General features: G+C 55.4%; 3 protein-coding genes across 3 annotated transcripts; all 3 read left to right on the forward strand.

Moving 5' to 3' along the window:
• Positions 1 to 378: 378 nt before the first annotated feature.
• On the forward strand, positions 379 to 3,432 carry NCLIV_003140 (conserved hypothetical protein; the record flags this gene model as incomplete). The annotated part of the gene is made up of 3 exons (XM_003879814.1): positions 379 to 892; positions 1,605 to 1,646; positions 2,429 to 3,432. The coding sequence occupies 3 exons, from the start codon at positions 379 to 381 to the stop codon at positions 3,430 to 3,432; spliced, it is 1,560 nt and encodes a 519-aa protein (XP_003879863.1).
• A 578-nt stretch (positions 3,433 to 4,010) lies between these two features.
• NCLIV_003150 (conserved hypothetical protein) lies at positions 4,011 to 6,182 on the forward strand (the record flags this gene model as incomplete). Its single annotated transcript, XM_003879815.1, has 1 exon — positions 4,011 to 6,182. The coding sequence occupies one exon, from the start codon at positions 4,011 to 4,013 to the stop codon at positions 6,180 to 6,182; it is 2,172 nt and encodes a 723-aa protein (XP_003879864.1).
• Positions 6,183 to 10,573: 4,391 nt separating this feature from the next.
• On the forward strand, positions 10,574 to 19,168 carry NCLIV_003160 (nicotinate phosphoribosyltransferase, related; the record flags this gene model as incomplete). The annotated part of the gene is made up of 15 exons (XM_003879816.1): positions 10,574 to 10,893; positions 11,545 to 11,621; positions 12,160 to 12,298; positions 12,731 to 12,792; positions 13,267 to 13,337; positions 13,741 to 13,941; positions 14,656 to 14,757; positions 15,406 to 15,460; positions 16,038 to 16,137; positions 16,670 to 16,790; positions 17,179 to 17,250; positions 17,691 to 17,828; positions 18,083 to 18,241; positions 18,537 to 18,617; positions 19,091 to 19,168. The coding sequence occupies 15 exons, from the start codon at positions 10,574 to 10,576 to the stop codon at positions 19,166 to 19,168; spliced, it is 1,776 nt and encodes a 591-aa protein (XP_003879865.1).
• Between the last annotated feature and the right edge of the window lie 2,862 nt (positions 19,169 to 22,030).

Raw genomic sequence — 22,030 nt, forward strand, 5'->3', positions numbered from 1 at the left:
TTCGCCGTCTCGCTAGGGCGTGGCCTGTTCGGTCTCTCGCTGGCGGTTCGCCCCTTGTTCTTCCGTCGCCTCAAAAAGAAGGACGAGGAGAGGTGAATCATTGGAGAAAAACGTGAGTGAGGCTCCTGTCTCTCCCTTGGCAGCAGCCTGTCTCTGCGAATTCAACCCTTGTTCGAGGAATGCGTCGCTGAATCGAAGGAAAGCACCAAAGAGCAGGAAGAAGTGAAGAAGAAAGCCGAGAAAACGAAGAAGGGAAACGGAAGGAGAGACAGAACGGTGAAGGCGGGAGGAGGGGGGCGGGGTAGAAGACGCAAGGCAACACGAGGGTGAGCGAAGCGCGCCTGGTGAGGTGAAGCGACGAAAAGGAGATGAGAAAAGATGAGCCGGCGAGACGAACAAGACGGCCAGCGGGGCCTTGAGGAAAGTCGCGGGGAGGGGTACGCGCCTCCTTTCTTCTCGCCGTTTCCCGCGCCTTCCGTCTTTCTTCACGCTAACGGCCGAGGCCGTGAGTCGTCTTTCCCGTCCTCTTCATGTCCCGAAGAGAAACGGGCGGACTGCGCCTCTTTGCCCGCGTCTCTTCCTTCTCACCTGTCTTTCTTTTCGTTTCCCTCCCCGCTGGGGCAAGGCGAGGCAGACCTCAACTCGAGTGCCGACAGCAACGGAGACAAGCGTGACGCAAACGCCAAAGGACCGAAGAAGGAAGACGGGGGCGAGGCGTCGGAGAACGTGACATGCAGACTCCAGTGGCACCAGGACGCTGCCAAGGTGGGACTCCTTAGCCACGAAGGAAGACGGTTTTGGAAGAAGCGGAAAGCTGGAATGATTTCCCTCGTCTACGAAAATGCGCTGAGGTCTTCCGGCGTACATGCCTATCGATACGATATTCGTCAAGGTAAAACGCTAAACGCGCAACCCCCGTCTGTGTCTCTGGGCGTCTCTCTGGCTTTCTGTCCCTCTGTGTGAAGCCACCCAGAGAGGCAGCGATAGGTGTACTTCCAGTATGACGAGTTCTGCACGTTGTTGTCTGTTGTAGCAAAAGCGGCGCATGCATCTACCCGCTTGCCGATCGATGCTCTGAGATCGATTTACGTCATCTCTCCGAGCTTCGTCCTCCGGCGCTCTCTCGTCGGCAACCGAAAGCTCCTCTGGAACCTCGGATTCGACCGATTTAGGTGCCTGCCAATCTACACATGTATCATATATATGTATATATACATGAGTGTATACGTCTATATGCATATAATTTCACTTATCCGTTTGCAGATGTATACTTTCTGTTTTGCGTGCTGTGGGCTTTTTGGCTGCGCTCGGTTTCTCTGCAGAGCGGTGCCTGATGAGTGTCGTTTTCTCTTTGTTTTGTCGAGCAGCATCCCGCCGGGTTTAGGTCTGGAATGGCGATGTGTCACACATTTCTCTGGTGCACGCGACACGTGCGGTTCATCGGTTCTCTCTCCACAAGAGTGATCTTAGCTGTATTTGTCTGCCCAATGGAGCTTGGCATCTTCAAGATCCAGGAACCGAAGGCGTCGTACAGACTGCTCCAAAAACTGTTTTAACGGATCCAGTCCCCTTCGTCTGTCACTGTTTCTCCCTTTTGCCGCCAGGGAACGTGAGTGCGGCGGATGGCGCGGGCTTCGTCTTTGCAAGTAAGCGAACTGAGCGAAACGCTTTGACTGTTTGGGACAGCTGCTTGCGCACGCAGCTGAAGCGCGCCCGAAAGGCCAAAACAGACCAGAAGAGAAAAAAACAACACACGAGACGCAAGTCGGCCCCGCTTCCGCATGCATCTCTGCAGATCGCGTCCCTTGTGGGAAAAACATCCAGAACCTCTGGAGCGTCTTCGTCAATCGCCAGGGTACCCTTTGCAAACGTAAGCCAGGAAACGTGAAGACAACACCGCGAAAAGATGATCAGGTTTCGTCGTTTTCGAGGCCGATCCTCGCCTCCTCTCTGTAATTCGTTTCGATTTCCCTCTCCTGGCAACAGATGCCTATATGAATTCGCCGGTGAAGTCCGTCTTCCTTGTCGGCTTTTTGCCATTCAAGGACATGCCTAGACACCTCGCCACAAAACCATGTAGATAGATATAAATACTGAGAAGATAAGCCATACTGATGTTGGTGTATACCACGATAAACATATATATATATATATATATATGTCTAGGTCTATATGTCTAGGTATATATATATGTATATATTCACGTGGAGCTAAGAGGATAGATGCAGTAGCACAGAGGCAAAAGTAGAGGGAGAGGTGCTGAGTGCTGACCGCGTTTGGTGTTTGCGACTCGCCGTGTCATACCGCAGGTGAAGAAACCGCTGAAAAGTCGGTTCGTTTCCGTAAACGATGTTGTCCACTTTTGGTTTTACCTCGATACGGGTGTTTTTTGAGTCGTCGAGGTGTTTTCGCATGCGCGGCGCCGCAGGCATGGGCCAGGCCCTGGCGAAGCTGCCGCCGCCGGGGCTAAAACCTCTGGAGCCTGGAACGAGCGTTTCTCTCCTCGTCGACTTAGACTGCAAAGTTGCTGTCTTCCAGGTAACGCAGGGAAATGCGGCTTTCCGCTTCGGAGTTCTTTACCCTGCTCCCACCTGGCCTGTCGTCTTTCGCAGAAACGCGTGGGCCTTTTTCCTTGCCTTCCGGATTTCCATCTCTGACCCCTCGTCTTTCCTTCTACCTACGTTCCCGCTTGTGTTCTATTCTTCTCTTCTCGTGTATCTTCCTCATTCATGTGCTGCCTCTCCCTTCTCTGTCTTCTTTTCCTCTTCCCTCTTCTGCTCTCTCTCTCTCTGTCCGTCTCTTTCTCTCTATCGCCTTCTCTTTCTCCGTCTCTTTCTCCCTCTCCGTCTCGCCCTCTTCTCTTCCTCCCTCTCCCTCTCTTTCCCTCCATCTCCCTCTCTTTCTCCCTCTCCCTCTCTTTCTCCCTCTCCCTCTCTTTCTCTCCATCTCCTCCTCTTTCTCCCTCTCCCTCTCTTTCTCTCCATCTCCTTCTCTTTCTTCAAGACTCTCTCACCATACCTGCTAGGCGGCTCTGCGTGTGGTTCTCGGGGGGTCTTTACGTCTCGCCCTGGACGCCTCCAGTTTTTGGCGTTTGTGCCTTTTCTTTGTTTTCATCTCGGCTGCCTCCTGTTCTGCGCTCCTCGTTTGTCACTCGCTGTCGGCTTATCGGCGGCGCATCCTTTCCCTGCGTCTGTGCATGCAGATGCGCACCGCGACGGGCGCCGAAACGCCCCCTCGGTTGGTGGATTTCCAGGACATGGGCGAGAGGGCCGGGTGCTCCCAGGGCTACTTCTGCGTCGTCATTGCGGCGGGTCAGTTTCGCGTTGCTTCATGGCAACAAACAACGATTGCATGCAGTGCCCAACACTCTACCCGAAGCCCCGCCGCTTGTCGGCCTCCCTGCTCTCTTGCGAACTGAGCAGAAACAGCTAAACCGCACGATGCCGCGTCCTTTTTCACCTTTGCTGGCATCCAGTAGGCGAGAGGCGCGCGTTGCGGCCGCCTTCCTCGTTGCTTTGTTTTCGATTGTCCTCCCACCCGTTCAGGGACCACAAGGCTCTCCCCTTCGTCTCAAGATGCTTCCCGTGGGCGGCCTCGCTTCGCGCGTTTCGTGCGATCCTCGCCCTTCCTCCTTCTTGCACACCCTCGCTTCTTTTCTGTCGACTTCTCCCTGTTCGTCGCCTTCCTCGCATCTCCCTTTGGCGGCCTCAGATTTTCCCCTCTTTGGGCGCGCGCGCGCATCTGGTGCACATCGTGCATTTCACTCCTCCTCTGGAACGACATATATATATATATATATATGTGTAAACCTGATTCCGTGCATATATGTGTAGATATTTATTTATCGATGCATGCATGAAGGTTGAGATGTGTGTAGACGGCTAGGTTCGCATCTTTCGAAGATGTACAGAGACATCCGATTCGTCCCTAATAACAAATGCACTCTTGAACAAAACAGCTAGCGCTGCGTTTCCGTCGATGCCTTACTCTCAGGCGACGTCATCGTTGAGATGTCAGAGGCGGTCGAACTGCGGCGGACGTACGCGACACAGATCCGGCCGTCTCTCCCTGTTGCTTCATCTCCGTCTCTGCCTTCTACGGATTCATCTCTGTCTAGTTCGCCTTCTCGATCGTTTCCTGCTCACTCTTCTTTCGGCTTTACGCCTGCCTCTGCTCGTCAGCCGCAGCCTTTCGGGGGCCTGCCTGGTGGCGGACCGGCCCTCAGGCGCCCGAACGATGCTCCGCCTCTCCTAGCCTCACCAGCTCCTCTCCTAGGCGCTTTTCGTGGAGATGTCTCTTCTCCCTCCTCTTTGCCTTCTTCCTCGTCTTCCTTTCCACCCGCCTTCCCTTCTGCCTCTTTGCCGTCCTCGTCTTCCTTTCCTTCACCCGCCGTCCCTTCCTCGTCCTCTTCTTCCTCATCCTCTCCTTTCCCAGCTTCATCGTCTCCTTCTTCGCCTCTTGTGCCGTTGCCTGTTCGTCTTCCGTCTTCTGTGGCTGCTCCCTCAGTCGCATCTTGCTCTCCGGTTTCCGGTCCCCTCAACGGGAGTCTCGTCCCTCCTTCTGAAGAGAACGGCATGCATGGAGCACAGTGCCTCACTTCTCCGCATGTTGGCTCTTCTCTCCCCTCCGCGCTCTCGCCTGCGTCTCTCGCTCCCTTGCCTCCTCCTGCCGCCCTCCTCTCTCTGCCTGCATGCGCGGCTTCCTCTGCCCCTTTGTCTGCGCCTTCGGCGGCGTCGTCGCCTTCCGTGGCCCTGTCAAATGCACGCGCTGCGTCTCCCCCCGTCCTCGCGTTCCCGTCCAGGAAACCTTCCATTGCTGGCTGTCGGTCTTCCTCTGCGTCGCCCTCGCCGCCAGCTTCGGCTGCCGACGACGTAGAGACAGTTCCAGGTCTTCGCGAGGGGGACACTGGGGACCGCGAACGCGAGGACGCGCGCCTGTGTTTCAGCGGCGTCCAAAAGTCGCGCGTTTCCTGCCAGAGTCGAAATCTGTCTCCCCTGCGGTTCTGCGCAGGCTCCACTGCCTCCTCGTCGGGTGCGCCTCAGAGGCTCCAGCCGCTGTCGCCCGACAGTGTCTCCGTGAGTTGCGATGACCCCGCGGTCGACGCCGATCGCCTCACCCCTCTCGTGGTCTCGCTCACCAGGGGCGTGTCACAAGAAGGCTCGGTTCACGAGGCCCCAGAGCCGCCGGATACTTCGCCCTCGTCGTTTTCTTCGTTCTCGTCCGCTGTCTCGTCTGCGCCTTCGCGCCTCTTTTCCCATGCCCCGGATTCGGCGTCGCCCTCGGCGGAGTTCCCTCGCCGCCCAGGGCCCGCGCAGGCCTCGCCCCTGTTTCTCTCGCAGGGCGGGCTGTTTGACAGCCAGGCCTTCCTCGCTTCTTCGACCTTTCAGCGTTTCGGGCCTTTTCCTTTTCCGCTGCCTTCGCATCTGTGTGGCCCGAACGCGGCGGCGGCCAGCGTCGCAGCCTCAGCCGCCGCACAGCTGCCCTACGTCTTCCTCGAGTTCGAGCGGCTGGCGGCGACGGCGGTCGGCGGCGCGATTGTCTCCTCTGAAAACCTTCCCGCGTCGCTTTCCTCGTTTGCTTCATCGCCGGCGAGGCTCGTATGGAACAATCGCGCTGCGTCTGCTCACGTGATTGCTGCTGCTGCACACATGACCGCCGCCGCGCAGGCGATTGCGCTGGAGGCGCAGCAGGAGGCGGAAGCCGTCCGGACCGCCGAGTGCGCCGCGACCGCTAGTTGGGCTCCACGGGGGGCGGACGGGGACCCCCTGGGCGAGGCAGGTAAAGAGACAGATAAGACGGCGGATGCGCCCGACGCTGATACCGGGAGGCGGACGGAGGGAAGCCGCTTGGCCACGAATCGAAATGTGTCGGCGGGCGAGAACACGAGGACAATAAGGGAGGCAGAAAAGAGTGCGAGGTGGGAGGGCGCAGATGCCCGGGCGGAGGTCGGCAGAGAAATCGTTCAGTCTGCACGGAGGCTCTCGTTTGTCTCCCCGCTTCTGTCGCCCGAGATGCCGATAGGAGAAGAACGCCCGACATTGCGACCAACTACCGCAACGCGGGAAGAGGAAACCCTTGAAAGCGGAGACTCCCTCGCTGCCCCGGAAAGAAGAGACGCAGTTGGAAGGCGAGAGGAAGGCACCTCCTCGGCGAAGGTGCGGGAAAGCAGGGAGGAAACGTGAAGGCAGCCAAGGCCGGCGAAGCGCAGACGCGGAACACGGACGAACACATAGACGAGAGAGAGGTGTATATCTGCCTTCTGTTGCACAGACTGCCTTTCGTGTGAGACTCCATCTCTGCCGTGCGCTGCCCTCTCGGCAGAGCGGCGCCGCGCTTTCGACCATAAAACCTAGAGACGTGTGTCAGGCCCGAGCAGCGTCAGAAGACGTCCTACGATGGTGTCCCAGCTCGCAGAGGTCCGCGCCGACCACAGGGCTAGTCCTGGTTCAGTCTTACGGCGTGGATCTGGAACGGCGGTGTGAGGGCCATCCAATTAGCTGCGTGAACCGGCAGTGTGTCGCGGTGGGTCGGCGGATACCCAGGAGGGCTTTGAATGTTCTTTTCTCACCCCTTTTCCCCTCTGGTCCGCCAAGGTAGCGGCTACGGCCACCGGGTGATAAGGACATCACTTTTTTTTAGGCAAGTAGGTTTTTTGACTGTAATTTTAAGTTTCGCCGTGTGGATTCCCAAACGGGTTTTTTTGCACGGAAACGCAGGGATAGGTGTATCGGGAGGAGCGTTTTGGCTGCGGCGTTTCTTTCCGCAAGCTGTGGAGTCGCGTCTAACGTGAAGGGAGGTTTCAAAACGCAGATTTCTTGCTGTCACATGCAGCCGAGGAATGAGCTTGAAAACTCTTGGGTAGATGGCTGCAAACGCTTGACGGGGCGGGAATGCAGATGTGTCACGGGGCCATGCAGTTCCGGGTGTCGAGAGTCGGGTGGTCTCCCACCACGTGGAAAACGACATGCGCTTGTTTACCGAGACGGGGCCGTTTCACGCCTCATGCATGCGGCTTGTTGGCTAGCTCCCGGACTTTTTCTGGCGAAGGTTTTTGAACCGTGCTGTCGTGGAGATCGCGTCGAAGGGCGCGCGAGCCTCCTTCGCCTCTGGAACTAGCGAGATCGGGGCGACCTTCCACACATACACTCAATAAAAAATGCGCACACAGGTATATGTATGTGATGCGTGTATATATATATATATATATAAGGTGTAGTGGAGAGTCCATCTACCGATCCGCATGGTTGGAAAGATGTCGACAGAAACACGAGGATAGAGGCACACACGCTTGAGACGCAAACTTCCGTATGTCCGGGTTCTGATCGGTTGAGCGCGTCCCTTTTAGAGAAATGGTCTTGCAGCTTTCCTCGGGTCTGCGTGTGAGGCTGTAGCCTCGTCTCCCTAAATGTGTGGAACTCCCGGAATTGCTTGCGCTTGACAACAGAAAAGTTTCATGTACTCATATCAGTAGACGCATCTGCATGCACGAAGTTGAAAGTAGGTGCTGTGAATATATATATATATATATATATATATACGGAAGTGTTGTACCGGCCTACTTTCAGTTCGCGTCACCGAACATGGGGGGAGGTTCTGTCAGAGTTGTGTTTCCTCTTAATGCAAGGTTTTGTCAACTTGGGAAGTTCCTGGACCTTCACGTTCCTTCTTCGTATCGCGTCAATGCGGTGAAGACGACTGTTTACACGGCTGCGTTGTTGTCAAGTCCGGTTCCAGTTTCGCCTTCGTTTAGGGCACATCTGTTGTTATTCCTCCGCCTTCTCTCGTGGGCTTTTTTTTGTCTGTTCATGGTATCAAGGCGTTTCCACCCTTGCGCGTTTACAGATCGGGAATTCGCAAAGTTTGCAACAGCGTCAGGGCGCGTGTACGGACTCTCACCGCTTCTTAGACATGGGGTGTATTGTCCATGTTCGGAGAGATTTGACCGGGTTTCTCTTCCCTTGTGTCCTAAACCACCGTACGGCCAGCTCTGCCGCCTGGCCGTCAGTAGACGGCTCCTATGGGCCTCGAACGTGCTTCACAAAGAAGATCCGCTACAGAGAAGGCGATTTGGCAATGCCACACGTTTCCAGGCACTGAAAAACAATCGCCCAGACAGCAGAACTCGCGTTGATAGCAGGAAGTAACCCGAGAAAAGCTTTGAATATGCGCGAGTTTGAAGCGAAGACCTCCGAACACGACGCACGCGCCTCGCGTGCGATTCACACAAACGCAAGAGCCCGAGTTCTGGCCTCTCTTTTCGTCTGCTCACCAGGGAAAAACCCAAAACCACCGGAGCAGCGTCTTGCTATATGGGGGGGGGGGGGGGGGGCCGGCGGACAGCATCAGTGCGAGAAGGACGCCCGTGCTCTTATGTCTGTTTACACTTCAAACGCACGGGAAAAGACTGCATTTTCGGACTGATTCGCGCGCTTCAGCCCAGTAGCAACGATGTTGTCAACACTTCCTCGCGAGGGGATCAAATGACGAACTCTCTTCATTTCAGCCGCATAGATCCAGTTAGTGTGCACTGCTTCAAACTCGCGCACGGCGAACTCATCCTATCGTCTCTTCTCCTTGGGCATCAACTGGAAGGAAGCGCGGGAAAACAAGAGGAAGATATGCCTATTTGACCTTAAAACACGACAGATCGAGAAAGAGGGAGAGCGGAGGCGCGAAGGCGACAGAACGAATGACAAGAGGCTGAAGAAGCATAAAAGGGAGTTCTACAGAAGAGGAGACGGAAGCTCCAGTTCAGAGAAGCGATTGACGAACATAGGGATGCCCCCGATAGCGACGCTTTTTCACAGCGTCGGCAGAAACGAAGCCGGAATCCCTGAACGGCTCTGTCTTGTGACAATGGAGGAATGACGACCGGACTGTGCTTTGAGACATCGGCCAAGTACCTCTGGTATGAGAGAGGCAAGGCAGAGAGGAACGAACAGGAACAAAGAAAACGGCGTCCAGCGAAACCCTGTCCCTCCCTGTCCTCAGCTACAGGCAAGGTGAACCCCACAGCACAAAGGAATGCATGCTGCGTAGACGATTCCGTACCTACTCAACGCCGACAGGGATAAAAAGGACACATTCCACAACGGATGCAGACACTGTATTTCGTGGCGCCAGCAGACTGTCGAGACCTAACGTGTGGAAGACGTTCCATGCATCTTCAGTCGCGTCTTCCTGCGTGGTGTCGGGTATCGGCAGATCCGAGAAGGGTGTCCTACCGCCGCAGTTCCCTGATCGAGACCTCACGTTATCTCTCTTCCCGACTCCCACTCTCTGTCTTCCCTGGCACGCCTCTGCGCGTCCCGTTCTCCAGCGGCTGCTCAATCTAGAATCTGTCGTATTGCTCCATCCGGTATGCGCAATCTGAATCTGCCTTGGCGCGCTACGGCCTTATCGACAAGAACCGCGCACGCTTCTCTCAGAAGTCTTGTTGAACACGGCTTTGCCTTCTCATTCTCGAGACATACCTGCCTGTCTTGCCGCGATCGATTGCCAAGTGCTGTTCCCAGGTTTGCCGGGTCATCAGCGGTTGCCTGGCAGAACGCTGCCTGACTGCTGACCGCCGAGGATTTGCTTCCTTTTCGTCTTTCCTCGCTTCTATGATCTTTTCCAGAACCGTTCATCTAACGTACTGCGCATCTCGGGTCCAGTCGGGGGCGGAAACTTTCCTTTACCCACCTCGAGACACACGCTCACCGCTAGCCTTCGTTCAAGCGCAACTCCACGCACAGCTCTTCGACTTGGCCACCGCCAGCGAACCTTTAGCAGACGTCGGAAGTTTGGACGATTCGATGCCGAGGGGATTGAGACAAGTCAACGTTTGCGACCGCGAGAGTCGCTGTCAAATCGCCTGTTTTGCTGACCTTGTGTGAAAGACTGGGAGAGATCGAACGTCGAATCCGCTCTCCTCTGGAACTTTTCGCACAGCTCTCTGCCACGCGAGCATTTCTGACTTTTCCCCGTAATGCAGTGAACGAATCCCCCCCAAGAGCAGAGAAAAAGGAGCGAAAAATCGCGGCAAACCGCTATTCGAACTCCTGCAGCTCTGTTGTGCTCTTGTGCGTTTTTCTTCCCTCGTTTCCCCCCCGGGTTTCCTTCGCTACCCGCCTTTTCCGCCTCACGCCAGGATGTGCGCTGCTCTGTGAATTGACCGAGAACCCGAAAGTCCAAATCTCCCCTTCCGTTAACTTCTCCTGCGCTCTTTGAACATCTCTGCCTCTGTGGCAACTCTCTTTTTCTGTGTCGGCGATCGGGTCTCGCCTCCGTTCCTACCCCGTGTCGCCCGCCGCCCATCTCTCGTGGCCGGTCTCTCAGGCCACTCTCTGTCCCTGTTGTGGTGTCTTACTCCCCGTGTCTTACGGCGTCTCCCGTTTTCTGCCGTCTCCTCGGCCTCTCTGTAGCCTGTCCGCTTCGCTGTGCCGCACGCGTGTCTTCACCTGGAAACCCTGTCAATCTCGTGTGTGCCGAAGCTTTACTCCTTCCGCGTTCCGCGCGCCGCCGCCGTGCTGGGAGGCCTCTCGGAATCGCCACGTTTTCGCCTTTTGAGTTCCGCAGAGAGGTAGCAGAGATGGAGAAAAACCAGCAGCGAGTGAAGCGGCGACTCGCGAGTGCCCAGATGCCTGCTCATGACGGCGTCGAGCCGGCGAAGCTCCGCGCGCCCGCCGCCCTGGATCCGTGCTCGCCGTCTCTCATGCTCACGGACTGGTACCAGTTCTCGATGCTGTACGCGAACTGGGAAGCTGAAAAACACCACCAACATGCCGTCTTTGAGGGGTTTTTCCGGAAGGCGCCGTTCCAGGGGGAATTCGCCGTCATGGCCGGCGTCAAGCAAGTCGTGGAATTCATTTCCCGCATGCGGTTTACCGAAGAACACATCGCGTTCTTCAGGTGAGGCCTGGCGAGTGGCCTGTTCCGAACCGTGGGCGCCCGCAGAGACAGGACGGGCGCTCTGCACGCTGAGACTCCGCAGGCGGCCATTCGAGACAATCGCCGAACAGAGACGAGAACGGGGAGAACCTGGAGGAGGCAGGAAAGAATGGAGGGAAGGTGATCAAGAGGCGAGAAAGCGAAGAGGAGGGGGGAGCAAGTGGAGACCGAGGGGGGAAAGGTTGAGGGTTTTTGTCGAGGAAAGCGGTGGATGAAACGGCTTTGTTCTGTGCTGAATGGGGAGCGTTTGAGAGTGCGTGTGAGAATGCGACGCTTCTTTGATCGTGTGCGATGGGGGCGGCGCGCGGGCCGCAAAGGCTCTTGTGGCTTTCCCATCTCGCCTCAGTAGACAGAGTCGGGGAAAGCCTCGGGAAGAGGAGAGCCTGGTCCGTCAACCGAGGGGAGCTGAGGAGAGGCAGAACTTTGGTTTCGGAAGATACATCCAGCCAAGGGGTCGGCTGTGAAAAGCGGAAGTCGGAAAACCGGGTTTTCGATTGTACGCGACAGCGTCAGGAAAGATGTGGCGTTTCATGGAAAATGCGAACCCGCTGGCCCGTAGCCGACAGTGTGTCTCCTCTCTCTGCCGTGTCCCGGTTTTGCTAACTTATACAGAACCCAATTTCCGCACGCCAGCGAGGAGTTTTTTGACTACCTTCGGTCGGTCGACTGCTCCGATCTTTGTCTTCACGGTGGGTGAAAAAGTGCGAGGGACACTCCCCGCAGAGGGACAACGGAGACACAGAGAAAGAATCAGGACAAAGAGGCGAGCGAGGAAGAGGGATCCGAGCAGAGATAACAGATACAGACCGTCTTCGCCGTTTTATAGTAGCTCTCTGGTGACGCGCCATCGCGCCGTCTCCGGGTGCCGTCGTTGTCTCCTCGCCTCTTTCCGTGACGGCGCTCCCGTTGAGCCTTGCCTTCCCTGTGGTCGTGACCGCCGTTTGATTCGCCTTCCTCTCTTCTTTTTTTCCTGTGGTTTGTGAGAGCATCTCGCCCTCCTTCGCGGCAGGTGCACGCCTGAGGCAAGAACCAACCTCTGAAGGGATTGTCTGGGTTGCAGCACGCGTCCTCGTCCCGTCTCGGTCATGCTCCTTTCTTCCTGACTAGCAGAGACGCGCCCACTCGTTTTCGCTTGTCTTTCGCAAGCGCGTCTCCATCGCCGCTGCGAAGAGCGATGTTTCTTGCATGCTGGCGCATGTGCTTTCCGGGTCTTCTTTCTGCGTGCAGCCATTCCCGAAGGCACGATCGTTTTCCCGAAGGTTCCTCTCATCCGGATCGAAGGCCCGCTCGCTATTTGTCAGCTCATCGAAACGGCCGTCTTGAACATCCTCAACTTTGCCATTCTCGTTGCTACAAATGCGGCGCGGTGAGCCTCGGCCTCGTTTTCCTCGTTCTCCTTGCCCCGTTCTCCTCCTTCTCCTTGTTCTCTTCCTTCTCCTCCTTCTCTTCCTTCTCCTCCTTCTCTTCCTTCTCCCTGTTCTCTTGTTCTCCCTTTCCCGTCTTTTCTCGAATGTCGCCTTTCTCGCCGTCAGGGCTGGGCGCGCGAGGCCCGCACGGCTGCCTTAGACTCTCCCCTGATTCTTGCGAGGCGTTTCAAGCAACCCTTGTTCGTCTTCGTGTTCGTCCCTCTCCAGCCTCGCTTCTTGGCCGCTGCTGCCTTCCGATTGTCTGTATCTGCCTTGGTGTACTTCGCTGAGTCTCCTGCCTGTGCGTCTCCGCGGCGTGGCCTTGTGCTCTGTCTTCCGATCCCTCTCGTCTCCAGACTCTTGCCTGCGTCTCCCACGCTGTCTCTGTTCAGACACCGCCTCGCCGCAGGCTGGGACAAAGTGTTGCTCGAGTTCGGCGCGCGACGGGCTCAAGGTAGACGGAGAAGTTTGAATTTCTCTCCTCCGTGCCATGCTGAGACTTGGCGGGAAAAGACGGACGCACCCTCCCCCGAGTTTCTCCGGTCTCTCCTCTCTCTGGTTCCTTCCGTATACTCGACACCAGCTGTCGGGAGGGATCAGCGTGGTGTCTCTCTGCGCTTTTCGCCTTTCTGTCTTTCTTCGTCGAAGGCTTCCCCGCTGTCTCTCGTTCTCTCGCCTTGGCCACCACAACCTGCGCTCTGTCCTTTCATCACTCTCTCCCCCAACAGGTCGTTTCCCTAGCTGTGCTCCCCGCCTCCCCCGGTGTGTCGCACACGCTTTCGTTTTGTTTGTTCTCTTCGCTTTCCCCGCGGGCTCTCTGGCTGCGCTCTCGTCTCTGTCGTCTTGTGCGTGTGAGCTGCGTGTCCAGACGCGTGTTTTTGGCTGCACGACTCTCCGCTCTCTGTCTCTCTCGTTGGCTGCGCTCCAGGCCCTGACGGGGCTCTCAGTGCGAGCCGGTACGCCTACTTGGGAGGCTTCGACGGCACAAGCAACACGCAGGTAACACCCTTTCGGACAGCGAGAGGAGAAGGCCGGGTCGGGCGAAGAAAAGCGTCAGAGCGTCTGGGTGGGGTGGCGGTCGGCGAGGAAGAAAGCGCGAAGACACGGCGTCGGAGAAGTCTGACAGACGAAGAAGCGCCGCCGCGCAGAAGCGTATCCTGGGGACGAGACGAAAGAAAGGGCGGGCGTGCAAACCGCCCCGATTTTTTCCAAGCCGAAAAAAGACACACACACACACACGGCCCACACGACTGCCATGCCAGCAGCTGGATTGAGAGACGCCCTGAGAGAAGACGGGAGGGGGAGGAGACAAACGCACGCCGGTGCGGCACCCTGCCGGTGAATCGAAGGAACGCGACGAGGCTAATTCGAGCTTTGCGTGTGGTCGCTGTTCGGTTCCCAGGCTGCGTATCTGTTCAACATTCCTCTCAAGGGGACGATGGCGCACTCCTTCGTCACTTCTTTTTCTTCCTTCGATCAACTGAAGCGCGACTTGGTTATGCCGCCGCCCACGCGAGGCGCCGGCGCGGGTGAGCAACCTGAGAAAGAAGGCGGCGGGGCGTCTGCGCCTCGCGTCGTTCTCGGAAAGGATCTCATTGAACAGGTGCGTGCTGGCCCCCAGACAGCCCTTCACACACCGCCCCTCTCACTTGTATCCCCTTCTCAATTCGCAGAAACATTTCCATACGTCTCTACATACACATGTGTTCAAACCGTTGATGTACATATGCATGTATGTATATGTATGTGTATGTATGTATATGTATGTTGTGTATGTAGTGTAGGACATGGGTATTGTGCGGGTTGGGCGCGAGTCGTGCTAGAGGAAAGTCAGAGAGAGAGGCAGACGTGAAAGGTTGCATGCGTGTGGAGTGGTCTCAAACCTCGTCAAAAATGGCGAGAAAGGAGAGGAAGTCCGGCGGGGTCTCCGCTGGGACTCGGGGAGTGGGAGGAGCCGTGCCTCCGTGATGCGCGGGATCCGCAGGGAAAAGGCTGACGTCTGGCTTTGCAATTAAGCCGAAAAAACAGGAGCTTTCAGGCAGAGCCCGATGAGTGGCGTGAGCGCACAAATCTATATCTATCTATCTATCTATCTATCTATCTATCTATATGCATGTGTCTTTGTACGTATCCACATCTCTCAAGGTGTGCATATACATATTCATATATGTGGATGTGTATGTGCTTGTAGGTTCGTGCATGTGGGCGTTTAAAGATAATCAGGGTGCTCGATCCTTCGTGGGTGTATGTGCTTTGGCGGCAAGAAGGAACACAAGACCATGCGCTGAGAGCTGTCGCGTTTGCGTTTTTACGCCAGGTGCTCAAGTATCGGGAGAAAGTTGTAGCGCTGTGGCCAGCTGAGAACCTCGACTCGATGATGAACATGGGCGAACTGGCGGCATTCACGGCTTTTGCGCAAGTGAGGCTTCTTCCTCTTTTCGTTTCTTTTCGTCTCCGTTTTTCCCTTTTTGTCTCTTTTGTTCGTGGGGGGTTTGGCGCGGACGGCGAGAGAGGGGTTAACAGCCGAGTCAAAGCCGGAAGCGTCTCTCGAGTCTCGGTTTTTTCTCTCGGGTTTCTCGAAGAGTCTTTGCGCGAAGAGAAGGGGACGGGGCGGGTGCTATAGCAGGCACCCAAAGCCATGAGCCTTCGTTCATTCTATGTCTACCTGTCAGAGTTCATGTCGTGCCTATGATACATATTTTAGACGTGAATGGCCCGACTGACTCTTGACTTGCTACACCCGCCTGGGACATCGCAAAAGGGATATGGGAAAAGCGAGGACTCCCGAATGAAATAATGTGCTCCAGAGCGGCAGGGACAGAGCGAGGGTGGCGTTTAGAGGAGCAATTGCCCGTGCCACGTGTCGTCCATCGGTGGAGTCGAGGACGCCGTCGAAGGGCTCTTTTAGGACCGCAGACAGAGCAACCTGGAGGGGCGTAGAATGAACTGTGTATACGTCTGGTTTTCGAGACACAGCCACGCATTGCCTCCTGTCTGTTCTTCCCTCTTTTGTTTCTTCTTTCTCCGAGATATCCATTTGTTTCCCCTTTTCTTGGCTTATTGACAGACTTTTCCCAATGCGTTTCTGGCCCTCGTCGACACGTACGACACGCTCTACTCGGGTGAGGAAGGAAGAGAGACCAAAACCGAGAAAGGGTTCCTTCTCCTCTCTCTCTCGTCCCTCGGTGTCTCTCGCACGCGCGCCGAGTTGTCGTTTCTCTGCGTGTGTCTCTTCGGCTTCCATTTCTGCGAGATATGTCACAGTCTTCTTCACGCGTTTTTTCCCCCTGTTTCGCTGAGTGTTCGTTCTCGTCCTCTTCGATCTTCGCTGTCTCCTCGCCGTTCCCCGCCGTCGCGTTCGTCTTCGCTGAGTTCGGCTTCTCTCGCGCCCTTGCGTCGTTCACCCACTTTCGCGTTTTGCCCCAGTCGCCTCCGTCCGAACCTTTTGGTGTTTTCGCTGTCTGCCGACCGCGTTTAACAGCTTATCGACAGCGTCGTGCATGCGTCGAACCTCCAGCTGCTGCTTGCGATGTCTCTCTCTGGCGTCATCTGCCGCGGTCCTTTCCCTTCTTGGCCTCGATGTACAACTCTCAGACAAAAGCGCCGACCCTCGACCTTTCCTGTCTTTCCCCTTTCGCCTTTTCCCTCCCCTCGACCTCTTCTCCTCTTTCTTCCTCTTTCCTGCGGCTTCCTTCCCAGGTGTCCCAAACGCGCTCGTCGTCAGCGCCGCTCTGCTGGCGTGCGGCTACCAGCCCTGTGGCGTTCGCCTCGACTCTGGAGATTTGGCGTGTCTTTCCAGGTGCGTCCTGTCAGCTCAGCTGCTCGAGACAGTCAAAGACGGGATCCTTACTTGAGTATGAGGCTCGAGAGATGGCCCGAACGGTTAGACCCGGAGCGCCTTTACCTCCCTTAAACCATGAACCGGATAAAATCTTTTCAAGAATCTGCCACGCCTAAACGTGGATCCAAACGTGCCGGGGCGGGGAGAAGACCGACTGCTGTACCTCACCGGCGAAGCTGCTTTAAACTGGTAGCTATGAGTAAATGCATCTCCACATCAATGACGGGACGTGCACGAAAAGTTGTAGATAGGTAGACACATAGTGCATTGTTGACTACCTCTGGGTGTACGTATATATATATATATATGTATATATATATTTGTGGATTTAGCCAAATATACAGTGAAGCGCATGGAAGCAGGACAGCGTAGATACGAGAGGAGGAACGGTGTCCATATCCCTCTAGCGAGCTCTGCCTCCTGGACGTGTTTTCTGTTTTTGCATGCACTCTGGATTTTGTCGCATGCACGTGCTTTTTGTGCGATGCAGAGACGTCCGGAGATTGTTCCACGAGGCAGCTGCTGCGTTTGAGATGCCCGCGTTGTGTCGGTTGAAAATCGCAGCCTCCAACGACCTCAACGAGGTTATCATCTCTTCGGTCCGTGACGAGGTACGCACAACTCAGACGCGCCGCACATGCGGCGCTTCTCAGAACGGAAACCAAACGTGGACCAAAAAGTTGATCTGGACCGTAGCTCTGCACATCCATACATAGAGAAAGATGAATGCATGTGTACACCCATACATACACTTGTGCGTGTGTACAAATACGCCATTCTGTTTTTTAAAATCTCCCACTCTCGTTTTTCTCCCTATCTCCCGTTTCTCGCTCTCTCTCTCTGTCTCAGTTGTCTTTCTGGCCTTGACCGTTCTGTGTGGCGCCGACCTCAGCGCGGCGTCTCGACTTTTTTCGGTGCCCGCCTCTGCTTGTTTCCCGCCTCCCCACCGGGTCGTTGTTTTTTTTGCCCTGAGTGTCCTTGTCTCGCATCTTCTCTCAGGGGCACGAAATCGACATCTTTGCAGTTGGGACGAACCTGGTCACGTGCCAGGCTCAGCCTGCGCTGGGCATGGTGAGCAGAAGACAACGCCGTGTGCATGCCAGGGAAAAACGCAGACAGAAGGAAGACACCGTGATAGGGCACCCCCTGACCGTCGGTCGGTTTCCGTTTTCGCCTTCTTCCTGGTGTTGCACTGTCGCACATCCGCCCTTCAAGTCTCCGCCCAAGGCCGGGAGTCCTGTTTGTGTCGAAATGGAGATAAAAAGGGATCGCGTGTGTAGAAAGGGATTCTCGTGCCGAGAGCATCGATATGTCTAAGCATGCAAATGCTTCCTCAGGATGCCGTTTTCGGCGGAGCCTGGGGACGCCTCGTGTGAAAACGGGCTTTTCTCGCTTCGGAGAACGCGGCTGTTGAACACCTTCCAAATGTGTGCACCTGTTCATGTATGCATTCTTTAAAATGGGAGAATACGCCTGTGTCCCAGCCTTTTTCGTTCGCGTTTTCCGTTCAGGTCTACAAACTCGTTGAGCTCGAAGGCAACGCCTGCATGAAGGTGTCTCAGGTCTTCGAGAAGGCGTCTCTTCCCTGCAAGAAAGAAGCTTACCGGCTCTTCACCAAAGACGGCTCGCCTGCAGTCGACCTTCTCCAGGTGTGAAAATGCGAGCGGCGCAGAGAGACGCGAATGCGGGACTTGCGACAGGGAACAAACGGTGGACAGAAGAAGGACCTTCCTATTAATTATACTGTGCTAAATAAATTCTTGTTTGGACAACCAGTTAATTCATTAATTTTCTATTCAAAGCGGGAAAGGTCAAAAACCAAGCGCAGAAGAACGTCCATCGAGATTCCGGAGACCAAAGACGGCGGGGGATCCTTCTGTGCGTCGTTTTTGCGCACTTTCAGGAAGCAAAGGATCCTCCTCCTGCTCAAGGTGAACGCATCTTTTGTCGGCATCTGTACGACGATCGCAAGCGATGCTTCCTCGTCCCCTCCAATGTGAAGCGACTTCTGCAGCCTTACATCTCCCGCGGCAAGCTCGTCGCGGAACCTCTCTCTCTTGAAGTGAGCTAACGACGGCCTCCAACCAGACTGTCTTATCCAAACTCACGCAGAGATGCACACACACAAAACAAACAAATCTTCATGCATGTATATATATATATATATCTAGATGTGTCAGTCCGGAGGATTCTCCACTGCATGCATGCATCGAAATCTATGTAGCCACGAGACATATATATATATATATATATATATATATATATGTCTTTATGCCTGTGCGCAGACGATCGCGCCTTTATGTTGATTCAGAGTTGTGTCAATTGTGGGCGTTTGTGTTTTCTTTTGCATGCCTCAGGACGCGCGGGCGCAGTGCATCAGTGGTCTTCGCTCCCTGCGGAAAGATTTGACGCGGCTGATCAACCCCACACCGTTCAAGGTAGGGCGTGCCGGCACAAGACGCCGTTTCACCCCGCTCCCGCAACAGAATGAATATATATATATATATATACATACATATGTTCAAGTATATAGATACAGTGATACGGAATATGTGGGTGTCTCTAGTGCTTCTATGTGTGCATCGAGGCGGCGCATTAGATGAAGCCTTCACGTGTGCGGTCGTGTGTGTTTTTTCGGTGCCTGTTTGGTTCTCTAACGGGTTGGCGGTCCCGGTGCGCCTGTAGGGGGGTGGCCTTCGAGACCACGTGCCTCATCACGTATACACATGTCTCCACGTCGCTGCGGAATCAGGTGTACACATGTGCGTATTTTCGCGTCCGTTTCCGCCCTCCAGACAAGTGAATGCGTGTATCGATCTACAGCGAAATAGGCTGATGTGTCGGTATATCTCGATGTATTCGTTAAAACGCATGTGCCGTTTTCCTCATCCCTGGATTGGTGCCGGTTCAGGTGTCTGCCAGCGAGGATTACTTTACGTGCTTCCACCGCATGTGGCAAGGCATGGCCCCCGTTCGGACCTACGAGTGAAAAAGTCGGGGACTGCGGGACGAGCGAGAGACGCTTGTGCTCCGTTCCGAATCGAAGAGAGGCCGTGGTATCCGAGCTGTGCGGCGACTTTGAGCGGAAGTTGGAAGCGCCTGGGACGCAGGAGACGCCACGTTTCGTCGCCCAAGAAAGAGCGCGCAGGGTTGTGTCCAGACACAGTCGGCCTTTACCCCGTGACAGCGATCGGCGGGGCCGGAAGGAGGGGAAAACTCAATCGTGCTTCGTGGTTTCTCTCTCGCCTGTTTTTGCGTGCACGGGAGAGTGGAGGAGAAACGAACAACGCCGAACAGGAGTGCGGCGCGCGGTTGTGTCAAAAGGTGTACAAGCTGGGAAAACAGGACGAAATGACAAGTTGTCTTCTAGACTTAAGCAGGGGATTGACTGCCTTCTGAACAAAGTGATGTGTTTTCCGGGATTCGCAAAAAGGACAAGGTAACTGAAGCGTGACCGGGGGGGATCCACGGGGGCGAGGAGAAAGGCAACGAGGATGCTCTCTTTGTGAATGAGTGACAAGTGAAAGGTGAGTGTCGACTGCGAGGATTGTGTCGCTTTGAACCTTCAGGGGAGTTGTGAGGAAGCGCCGCCGAATCTGTTTTTTCCGAGATGCTTACGGGCGAGGCCAGACGCCCCTGCGTGAACAGGCCTTTTTTCTTTTCTGCATCACGTCTCTCGCAGCGGCGCCGATGTTCTCTGACTTCTTCGTTTTCACTTTGTTTGCTGTCTAGGAAAGCCCATGTTGTTTCTTCCTCGCGAGGGTTGTCTGTACTTTTCACTTTGCTCGCTTATTTTGGCATACGCAAGATATGCGACACCAAAGTACGTGCCGGGGAGGTCGCGCCTGTTCGGGGGCGCCTCATCCCTCACGATTCTGAAGTCTCCTGCTCTTGGCTAAGAAACGAACCGCCGTTCTGCCGAAACAGAGAAACCAAATGGTTTCGAGTCTCTTCGCCGTTCCCCACTGGCTCTCTCCCAGGTAGCTGCCTCAGTCGCTCAGCCCGTCTGTTCCGTCCTCCAAACGGAACCCCTAGAAGGCTCAGAAAGTCAGAGAGTTCCCAGGCCGCTCTCCGACGGCCTTCCAAGTTGGCGGGTGTTTGAAGTAAGCGGAAACGTTGTGTCAGTCGTGGCGTTTTGAACACATGATTCTAGAACTCAGAGCCTCGAAGAAAAGGGCTCGAGCTAGCCACCCCGGCGTCATCGCTCCACCTCGAGAGCGACAAACAAGGGAAAGTGGAAAGGGGAGACACGGTCCACTCAAACGCGGCTCAGATAGAAACGCGGTAGACACTCGAGTGGGGTGCGGAAATCCCCCGAAGCGCAAGAGGCGAGAACGTCCTCGCGCAGACGAAGACTTGAATCTTCCCTTTCAGACGGGTGAGGTGGAAAATCCGAGGATTGATTTCGGGCGGAAGTCTCTCTGCCTCTCGCACGCGATCGTTCTGATCAACACGCGCGTTTTTCACGGGTGTGCTCGACTGTCGAAACGCTCGCTATATCTTTCTTCCGCGCTTCTCGCGAGCATCCATTTCCCTGGCAGTCTCTGACGACCTCCCGCAAGGGGCCACGTTCCGTGCCTCCCAGCGGCGCATTCCACGGGGAATGCCTTGTTACAGACGCCGCTGCGGGGCGGAAAAGAGGCGCGCCTGAGCGGCAGCAAGAGAGCCATCCGAGTTCTGAACAGGGACAGACTCCAGGTTCCCTTTCTTCTCTACAGCAAGGCTGTAAAGCCTTCTTTCTGACGTGAGATCGGCCGCACGCTTCAACAGACTTTCGACACTCGCGGACTGAAGGCTGCAACCTTTTCTGGAAACTTTGGTGTCTTCCTTCTCACTCTCAGACAGACAATATCTGGACAGAAGTGAGCTCGACCGACACGAGTAACTCTGCCGAAGCTGAAACTGTTGAAAAGCTCGTGTCGCACCAACCTCTGTCTACGCCCCGAGCATTTCGAAAAGTGGGAAAGACTACTCTGCGGAGGGCTTCCCGTTTGCTAGACTGGATCCTTTTTCTGCCGAGAAAAAGTGGGCACTGTCGAGACTCGGTCCCCGTCTGTTTTTCCGCGACTTCTTTTCCTACCGCCTCTGGACTACACGTCAAAAGAGAGGAAACGCCTTCCTCTTCCCCACTGTTTCCTTTGCTTCTGTGTGCATGCTTGTGGGCAACTGCTCGACAGGGACTGACTCCCCTGCCGCCCTCTGTTGTCTTTCCAGGCTTTTTCTCTCCGCTCTGTACTCGGTGTTGCTCCCCGTCTCGCCGCTTGTATGAGCCTCGTTTCTCCTGTCGTTCCAGCTCGCTTGGTTCTCTACCTTCTTCCGCGCTGTTTTCCGTGCTGCTCTCATTCAAACTTTCCAACTTTTCTCGCTTTTCGCTTTTCTCGTTTTTTTCGCTTTCCTGGGTTTCCTCTCCAGCCCTCGATTCTCTCGTGCACTGCTCTCGGTTCGCGACGGCTGTACGCGCCCCGCAACGCCGTTCCCCCGTCAGGAGGCAGAAGCGAAACGACGGCTGCCTGGAAGAAGAAAGCAAGAAACCAGGGAAAAAAACACCATGTCTCTCCCCATGTCGCGGGTTCCACAGAGAGGATGTGGGGCGGTTCAGAAAAGGAGAAGTGGGAAAACGACGAGGAAACGGCCGACTCAAAATCGCTGTCAAAAAGCGTTGACTCGCGCATGCCTCTGCATGCATGCGTCGCGAGCTCAAAGCCTTCGATTTTTGTTCGCAAAACCGACTAAAGATGCGACTCAGGAGGAGCATGGGTGGTCCCTTCTTGTTTTTTCCTTTCCTCCATCTTCTCTTTTCTTTGTCTGCCGCGTCTCCCTCCGAGGTTCCGCGGCATCCCACACATTCTCC

The sequence above is a fragment of the Neospora caninum genome, chromosome Ib, assembly GCF_000208865.1.
Source record: "Neospora caninum Liverpool complete genome, chromosome Ib".
Classification (NCBI taxonomy): domain Eukaryota; phylum Apicomplexa; class Conoidasida; order Eucoccidiorida; family Sarcocystidae; genus Neospora; species Neospora caninum.